Raw genomic sequence first — 9,604 nt, forward strand, 5'->3', positions numbered from 1 at the left:
CCTCTCTGTTCATTCCATCACCTGTGAAATGGGTCATTTATAGATGGTGCCTAGTTGGTAAGGTTGTTGTGAAGATTAAATCAGCTATCTAATTTCTATGCATTCACTGTTATTGTTATTATTATCACTACTACTATTGTTTGACACAAAGCAAGGACGACTCTTTTTTTAGAAATAGAAAGAAGACGTTTATTTCTCTCCTATCCACTCAAAACATGCCATCCATAGCATTACTGAGATAGTAAGGCAGCACCAAGCACTACACAGCATTTGACAGTGAAACTATGCATGCTTTTTATTTCTGCTGTTTAGGAATGTATGATGCGCAGTCAGAAAGGGGTAGCACCGTGTGGGATAAAAGGTCCAGGTAAATGGCACTTCTTTCTGGTGTGGGCAAGGCCACTTCTTCATTTGGCAGCGTGCTTCTTATAGATCTCCAGGAACTCCTTCACGTCTTCAGGCGACCCCAAGATGATTGGCGCCCTCTGGTGGATCTCAGTGGGAACAATGTCCAGTACAGCTTCCTTGCCAGTGGTAGCCAATCCTCCAGCCTTCTCCATGACGTAGGCCATTGGGTTACATTCGTATAGCAGTCTCAACTGAAAAAAAGAGCCAAGAGCAGCGCCCTCACACCAGAATATTACATAGAAAAGGGATTTGTTCTATACCAAACTAATACAGAGCTAGTGGGAGTTTCCAAGGTAACATGTAACTCTCCCTTTCCTTCTATGAGGTTGTAATAGCCCCCACCCCCAAGGCTGCCTCTAAGACCAAATGGTTAACTTAACCATTTGGTTAAATTAAGCCATTCATCAAGCCAGAGCCAGAGCCAGCAATAGATGGCCTGATGCAAATGGGAGACAGACCACCTGGACTCAGGACTGAATGACATTTTGGCAGAACTGATGGTTCCCTTCTCTTTATAGCACGGAGACTGGACCTAATGAGTGACTCGGTGTGTGTTTTGGATGGAGCTTTGCCTATTCTAAAAGCATTAAACATCCATGGTAGTGTCTGGCTGCAGACATCTGGAAAGCAGACTGGCTCCTCCAAACAGTATGATATTGTTTGCAACGCTGTGCACGTTCCTTTTACAATTCTCCAAAGGCTTCAGGGTTGGGATTTAGTATGTTATACATCTTGGCATTTACTTTTAAATATTAACTTTTTTATTGTGTTCATTTTCATGCAGTCTGCCTATTGAGCAGACAGCTTTTTGCAGGTGTTTCCTGACTCTATTTCCATACAGGTGTCATGGCCAGATTTGCAAAATTGAGGGGAAAAAAGGAGGCACCTCAATATCTGTGTTCAGAAACAATTTTTTGAGGCATTAAAGAAAAGTGCTATGGAGCAGGCTAATCACACAGGCTGAGATGCCTGACGTGGCTGTGGCAAGGGCGCTGTTTTAAGCAAATAAGAATGCCTTCAGCAAACTGGACACCACCAGCTGTAAACAGAGATCTGAACATATCTGGAACATATACACTTCTAACTATCCTAAGGGGATTATTGTTCCCATTCCTTTTCTTGCATTAAAAAAAAAAAAAAAAAAAGACAGTCTGTCTATCGGGGAAAACAAAGGGACAATATTTGGGAAGGAAACACACTGTCACTGTGTAGAAGAAAAGCGGGGCATCCCTCAGCCAGTGTTAAGCAAGCACAGCTCACCCCATGGCTTCGGGATTCTGTGGGCATTAGACCAGTGCAGTCAGTGGTAACAGCTTCCCTGAAAGCTCTAGGTTTCCCCAGAGAGTCTTTCTTTCCCTAGGAAGGTTTCATTTTCCAAGCAGCCAATGTCAGCTCATTAGTTATTTCTATTTTATGCCTCTTGAAAACAATCAAAGGAAACCTCTACTTGGATACATATTCGATTTTTCTGCCTTGGCAATGAAGCTGAACTGTTTCATTTCACATTATGAATGGCATTCATTTTTCCCAGGCCAAACCACGCACCCACTGGAAGCACCTGTCCTCACCATAACACTATTACTTATCTTTAGCAATGGAAGGGCTCTCAAGAGACCATTTTGAGCTGATATCACCTGGCTTTAATGAGGACAACCTCTAATCTAGGAAAGAAGATGCCACACATATCCTTAGCATCCTACTGCGGAGCACAATGGCAATATAATAGCTACTGTCATCTTTCTTTCTTCCGAAGTCAAATTCCCTGGGCTGCAAAGGAACTCCAGTGCCTCTCAATCACCTTTCAGGGGATTTGTTTACCTTTCCATTGGGGCTCTTCTTGTTAGCTGGGTACAGAAAGATCCCTCCATAGACCAGGGTGCGGTGGACATCAGCCACCATGGAGCCCACGTACCTGGCGCCATAGGGCGCTGTGTTGTCCTGCAAGGTTAAGATTAACAATAATTAGGGTTGCCGCAAAGAAAATGAGTTCTGTGTCCTCTATGCTCATCTGATTCAACAGCCATTTAATGAACACCTACGAGGCGCTTATTTGGGGCTGTGATAGGCAATGTGATGAATATCCTGTTCCCAAGGAGCAGAAACGAATAGCCCCATTCTTACACATCTCACAATAGGTCAAATTACCTGCAGAAGCCCCAACCGGGGATGGGTTGATTCTGGTTATGGGGTTGGGATGGCCATCACAAAATCATACGTTTTACCGGGACATTGCAGGCTGAGAAGGATTTTGCCAAGCTAAGGAGCTGGGCAAGGGGGGAAGGGAACCGCCCAAGCAAAGTGTGGCAACACAGAGAAGGCAAATGCAAATGCTGTCCACCAGGGGTCTGGGGAGGACCCTGGTGCAGTGCGTGTGTGCAGGCTTCAGGGGTGGGAGGGGAATCCAGGGTAAGGTGGAAAGAGAGATAGTAAAGCTGGAAAGAGAGCCTGGGGCCAGCTCTGAGGCCCTGAATGCCAAACAGTATCTGGGCTTCCTCCTCAGTGGCATTTAAGTAGGAGTATGACAAAACTGGATATTCCTGCATAGAACCAACTTTATAAACAGCCATTCCTTCTCTTTGTATTTGGTAATTTGTAACCTCTTCAGAAAGATGCCAAGATGGACACTCTTAATCTTGAGATGGTGGATAGAAATCCATTGGACACCACAAGGTGGGCACCTGGGTACGAGAACCACATTCTGTGCCATCTGAGATCAGGGACTACAGAAGTGAAATGTTTCACTGCCATGAACGAACTCATTCATCCGGCGACTTTATTATCCTAATTTTCTTCTGCCAAGAGAAAGTAGCTAAGGCTGATACGGACCCTCGGACTTTGACTTCTGAGGGCAGGGGCTCCAGTGCCCAGGACTAGGTGGGAATTTCATCATGGGGTCAGTGCACAGTGGAATCCAAGGCCCTGTGATCCCTGCCACCTTTAGCCTCCAGGCTAAATCATGAACCAACAGATCTGTGCATAACTCACGGGCCCTTGCCCAGAGCCCTCACTTACCGGGGGGAACTTCTTCCTCTGGACATACTCAGTGACAGCAGGGTCAAATTCCTTGGCATAGCCCTCATTGAGGCTGAAGATATTTCCTTTCTTTTTGATTTTCACGTCCCTGTCCACCAAAATGAACTCTCCAATGGCCTGGAAACAGGAAGGAGAGGGAGAGGTGATGAGCTGCCTCCTCCAGGCTTGTGTGAGGGCTGGGCTGGGCTGGGCTGGGCTGGGCTGAGCTGGGCTGAGCTGGGCTGAGCTGGGCTGGGGGTCCTGAGGCTGGGGAGCACAGGATGCTTCTCCTGGAGCTGGGACACTATGTCCCCAGCCTGCCACTTCAGTAATGGCGAACAGGACAAGGGAAGAGTCAGTGGGCGAAAAGGAAAGAAGAGAAGAGGCTGCTGCAGATGTTGTTAGGGGATCAAAATTTTTGGGTTTGCTTTCAAATGGTTTCAGTAAAACAAGAGAGAAACCATACAAAAACAGGGAGGGCAGAAATAGGTAAAACAGCAGCAAAACCTGAGGGAGATTAAGAATTGTGTGTCCACTCATATGTGGAATTTAATAAACAAAACAAATGAGCAAAGGAAAAAAGAAGAGAGAGAGAAAGACAAACCAAGAACCAAACTCTTAACTACAAAGAACAAACTGATGGTTACCAGAGGGGAGGTCAGTGAGGAGATGGGGTCTGCAAAGTGTTTCTCAGAACTCAGTCCTGCCACCAAGTCCCAGTGCTAAGTTGATGCCTTTAGGGCTGAGGTACTTTAGAGGAGATGGCAATCTGGAAGGAAAGTGTCACCTAACTCCTACTGCTCTGGACTGAGGGTTGTTTGGGGCTCCTACATGTCCTGAGAAGAGGGTGCTTGAAGACCTGTCCTGTGGGGAGGGGGCTGTTCCATGGAGGTAAGAGGGAAGAAAGGAGGTATCAATACACCTGTCTCCAGCCATTTACCTCCCCCCCAGCAGAGAGTGGTTCCTGCAGACAGGGAGTGTGTCTGACCTAGAGAGAGAGGAATAGACGGAGGAAGGGAAGGCAGAATGGAAGGAGAACAGGAAGGATGAGGAAAAGGAGAAAAAGAGACTGGAATTAACAGTGGTCATTGGAAGGCTTCATTGTGAGTGATTCTTCTTTTTTCCTTTTATGCTTTTTTTTTCCAAAAATTCTGACCACAGTTATGTAGAAACATTCTTTTATAATCAGAAAACTAAATAAATAAATAACTATATTTAGAAAAGAATTCTTGAGGGGCGCCTGAGTGACTCAGTCAGTGAGTGACTGGCTCTTGATCTCAACTCAGGTCAGGATCTCATGTTCATGGGATTGAGCCCCGAGTTGGGCTCTGCATGGAGAGCATAGAGCCTATTTAGGATTCTTTCTCCCTCTCTCTCTGCCCTTCCCCTTCCCTCCCTCTCTCTCTCTCTCTCTCTCTCTTTCTCTCAAAATAAATAAACATTTTTTTTAAAGCATTTTAAAAAAGAAAGAAAAAAGTCTTGAAAACAAATCCATCACACAACAGGTGCCGAGAGCTCATGAAGCCATGCTTCCAGATGCCCTGCCCTGGTACCTGGCCAGAGCATGCGAGACATGAAGGAGCAAAGTCTCTTGCAAGTGCAGACAAGAGACTAAAAAGCCTTCTGAAAGTTAAAGCCTGCTGGAAACGCAGAGAGAGCTGTCTCAGTATTTTTAGCAGAAACCATCAGCCAAAATGAAAAGAAAGCGCTAAGGGGGTCCGAGGTTCGCCCCGCAGGCACCAGAGAGCAGTGGGTTAATGAGATGGTGTCCCCAGCAGGGGACCATTACAGCAGGCGTGCACCATTCTTCCAGACACCGAGGGGCCATTAGGTCTCAGGATGGCAAAAGACTATCAAATACACAGAAACTTACTCCCAGAAACACTGGTCTACGATCTGGAAACAAGAAAAGATTTCATTTTTTCTACACGTCCACCAACTCAAAGGTAACAGAGAAGTCACCAGAAGAATGTCTGGGGGAAGCAGTACATCTCTGGCAAAACAGTAAATCTGCAAACATCAGTGATTCCAGAAACTGTCCGCTGGGCTCCGGGTGAACTTTGCTCTGGTTCTGCCACTATTTTCCCCTGAGGTCACCTCATTTGGAGGCTTAATCTGGTATTGTTCCCTTAGCCTCGTTTATCTATTAAGCACCGGTTCTTCCAAGGAGGCAAAGTCCAGTTGTGCAAGATTGTAGGGGGCCAAGGCAGCCTACGTTCTCATTTATACCATCTGCCATGCACAGAGTCCAGGGCCTCACCAGGAACAAACTGTCTCCCGCCAGGTGCCAGCCAGGCATCTATACCTTGTGTTCAGTGCGTCAACAAAAAGCACCAAATAGATGAAGTTTCGTTACTGTCATAGGAGGACCCGTCGAAAACTAAAAGGTATTTATAAGCCCAGTTCTTTTCCCTTTGGGGCACTGTATCGAATGCACAATGAACGTGCCAACCTACTGAATTCTACATTCAACAGTAGGTTTTAAGTGGGCCAGATATTTAAAGAGATTTCTTTCCCCAAGTCACCTGCTTTGTTGAAACCGTCATCTACCTGAATAAAGAGATAATTCTAATCAACAGGCATGTGGAAGGAATTACCAACAAATTAAAACTGTTAATATTTTCACGCCACCTTGGACTCCTATTTGTAAGGTAGCTTTTCTCTATAAGGTGGAAGGAGGAATTATCTTCATTTCCTTCTTTAAGTTCTCTTCCTTGAGTTTTTCAAAGCCTTATCAAAACTGCAAGGGTTCACAGAAGGTGTGCATGCATGAGCACAACATCAAATGAATTCGGTAGCTATTTTTGAAGAAATGTAAGCCACTGCATTGGGACACCCATTCACCTCTGCAAAACAAGCTAGTTAACGGAGATACTCAGTGGCAAACAGACCATCTACAGGCCCTATCTGGTCCATAAATGTGTTTTAGTTGGCTAGCACGTACGTTTTTTAAATCCAGTGTTTCTTGAAACATTGGAAGCCTTGGCAAGACTGGGCCCCTATTCCCAAATAGTAACAATTGCTAGACCTCTCCAGCTAGCTTTCCCCATTCCCCACCATTGCCCCAGTCTTCTTTCCCCAGCACACTGCATTCACTTACGTGGCCTGCCTGGACTTGGTGGACATTTGAATCCATTTGGTAATGTCTGTTCTAAAGAATTAATCTTGGAACAAAGTCCCCTGCTTATGCTCTGGACAAATATTATTTCTCACCTCAGTAGGCTTCTCACGATATACACAGTGCCCCCTCCATCTCCCTCACTCTTTCCCCACTCCATCGTCTCTGCCCCACTGTGGGCCTCATTTCCCACCTCTACATACCCCCCCGCTTCACCCTCCCACACAAATAACAGACATTTGCAGTCACCAGCCAAGCACCTAACTTCACACAGTGTCTCTCACCGGGTCCAGCATGAAGCAGTTGACGCCATTCGCCATGGCCAGGACCAACATGGTGGCACTGCCATACAGGGCGTAGCCGGCAGCCACCAGTTTCCTGCCTGGCTGCAAAGCGTCCTTCTCAGAAGGCTCATCAGCTGAACTCTGGGATAAGAAAGAAAACACAACATGTTTTTGTTTTGTTTTATGTTTCCTTTTTCCAGTTCAATCATTAGCAAGATGCATTATCAAGGTACTCTCCTAATACAACAGGGCATCTTCCTAGAAGGGCCTTCCTCCACACATCAGTAATATCCTGATTACATTACCACAGCAGCCTTCCCCCCATACTGCAGATTTCCTGCATCTGGATCCTTCTTCCAGGCAGGGGCCTCCTCCAATTTTACTAATTTGATATTCCCTCATTTCTCCATTATCACTTTCGAAAAAAAGCATGCCTCCTTGCCAGCTCCCACTAATTTAATCTTATTACAGGCATCAATGTCTTTCACCTGCCTACTCCATCTTTATTTAAACATATTAAGGCTGGGCTGCAGGACTGTTAGTCTGGCGAGGAAATCAATTTTGTGGGCTTTGGCCAGTTGCTGCGCGTGCCTTAGTGGGCAGTGTGGCCTATTGCCTCACACATCCAAGCAATTCTCAGAAATACGGGAATTTAGAAGATCTCTCCAGAGTCATTCCAGGATAGGGCAGTTGCTTTCCATTTTGTTGACCACATCCCACAGTAAAAAAATACACTCACACCACAAACCAGTACCAACACACGTGCACATGCACACGCGACTACACAAATTTAATAAAGCAATACTCACACTTAGAACATTACATGCACCCTAATCTTTTCATTTTTCATTAAAAACATAGCCTACCGGGTCATGTGACCATAGTTTGATACTAAGGAAGGGGACGCCTTAAGGGGATCTTCTTTATTAACACCTGATTGGCTTCTTCAGTCCTCAAAACAGCCCCAAACAAATCTTTCAGCTCAAATACTCTCTACTTGGATTCAAACAGAATAAAAAATGAGCAATTTCTGCCAATTTCATTTATTCCTTCCCCAATCAGAGATTCCAGTAGCTGAAAATAAGTACACACACCTGTATCACAATGCCGGAGATGGAAGTCATCCCAGCAAAAACATCCCTGGTAATTTTTCCCTGTAACTTTGACACTGTGGCCCAGAGGCCATCTACATCAGAATCACTCAGTACACCTATTAAAAATGTGTATTCTGGGGGCGCCTGGGTGGCTCAGTCGGTTAAGCGTCCGACTTCGGCTCAGGTCATGATCTCGTGGTATGTGGGTTCGAGCCCCGCGTTGGGTTCTGTGCTGACTACTCAGAGCCTGGAGCCTGTTTCAGATTCTGTGTCTCCCTCTCTCTCTGCCCCTCCCCTGTTCATGCTCTGTCTCTCTCTGTCTCAAAAATAAATAAATGTTAAAAAAAAATTTTTTTTTAAATGTGTATTCTGGGGATGCAGCCTAAGCTTACTAAGCCAGACTTTCTAAGGGGGAATCTGCATTTTACTGTGCACCATACATGACTCTTGCACTGTAGTTTATAAAAAAGGAAGAGTCCAAAAGCCATTTTTTCTCCTTTTTCCCCTCATTCCCACTCCTGTGTCTAATAAATGGTTTTCACTAAGGCGGTTTGTTGGTTTTTTGGCTGGATTGGGTCATGTTATTTGATTTAGTTTGGTTTGTGTTCATAGAGCAGTGCATTGCATCTAAACACAGACCAAACACGCTATCAAGATTTTGAGTTGTTTTCCCAAACTCCAAATTTTGCCAGTGTCCAACCTGAAAAAAAGAACCAGCTTTCTTCAAAGCCAGTGACATAGGGGAGGACTCAGTCCTCCAATTATCCTCTATCACAACTACTTAACCCTGCCAATGCAGTGAGAAATCAGGTAACAGCAATATGTAAACGAATGAGTTGACTGGGAGCCACTAAAGTCTTGAAATAATCAGTTCTCCAGTAAGAAAAGTCCCTCAAAGACCCATCTCACCCAGAACCATCTGTGCCTGCCTGTGCCAACAGTGCAAGAGTAAACAGCTTTTCCTGAAATGTCGCCACCTGAAAAACTTACCCTCTGACTTCCATAGAATAAGAAATGGTCATGTTGTCTATGATCCACACACTCAGAGAAAATAATGCCATGGAATCATGGATTAGGAGGAATTCTTTCCTAGCCTGATCTTTCTAATGCATGGGTTCCCTCCTTCAAACCCCAGCAGTGAAGGCCTTTGTTCCAAGGGATCCATCACATTCCCATGCAGATGCTCACCGACCCACCGATGAGCCCTAGGCAAAATTAGAGAAAGTCTCTAGACTCTACCTTTCACTACCTATCCCAGGCCCCCACCTGCTGCAGGTATGGGTTTGTTTTACTCCACACCACCTCATGAGGAAGACATCATGGAGTCTGGAGACTTAAGGCAGTGGAAGAGAATATCAGGCAAGAGTGGAGCTATGCTATCTTGTCACTTATCTGGTCTTCCCTCAGAGAGGCAGCCAAATCCTCCTCGGAAGGGCTCACAGGCATTTGAGAGTCCCCCATAACTCAGCCAATATTGTTCATCTATTACACTAGACAACCTAGCCTACAAAAAATAGATAAAACAAAGCCCCTGCCCTCTCAAGGGGTTTATAATCACTAGTGAACATGGGTAGGTTTTGCCTGGTCAGCAACCACAATCCTTCTGATGATAACTGCACTCACTGTTAATCTCCTTAACATACTCCCGGGCCCTCAGCTCTCGGGGGGGGGGGGGGGGGGGGGGGGGG

General features: G+C 45.6%; 1 protein-coding gene across 2 annotated transcripts in view; it reads right to left on the reverse strand.

Annotated features, from left to right (window-relative positions):
• Positions 1-269: 269 nt before the first annotated feature.
• FBP1 (fructose-bisphosphatase 1) overlaps positions 270-9,604 on the reverse strand; it is a 30,012-nt gene continuing 20,677 nt past the window's right edge. For both annotated transcript variants that reach the window (XM_049614121.1, XM_049614077.1), the window contains exons 4-7: positions 6,823-6,963; positions 3,421-3,558; positions 2,227-2,346; positions 270-599 (exon numbers count right to left, since the gene is read on the reverse strand). In XM_049614121.1, the coding sequence (XP_049470078.1) occupies positions 408-599; positions 2,227-2,346; positions 3,421-3,558; positions 6,823-6,963 (591 nt within the window). In that variant the 3' untranslated portion in view covers positions 270-407. The remainder of the gene's footprint in view (positions 600-2,226; positions 2,347-3,420; positions 3,559-6,822; positions 6,964-9,604) is intronic.

Source organism: Panthera uncia, chromosome D4 (assembly GCF_023721935.1).
Source record: "Panthera uncia isolate 11264 chromosome D4, Puncia_PCG_1.0, whole genome shotgun sequence".
Classification (NCBI taxonomy): Eukaryota; Metazoa; Chordata; class Mammalia; order Carnivora; family Felidae; genus Panthera; species Panthera uncia.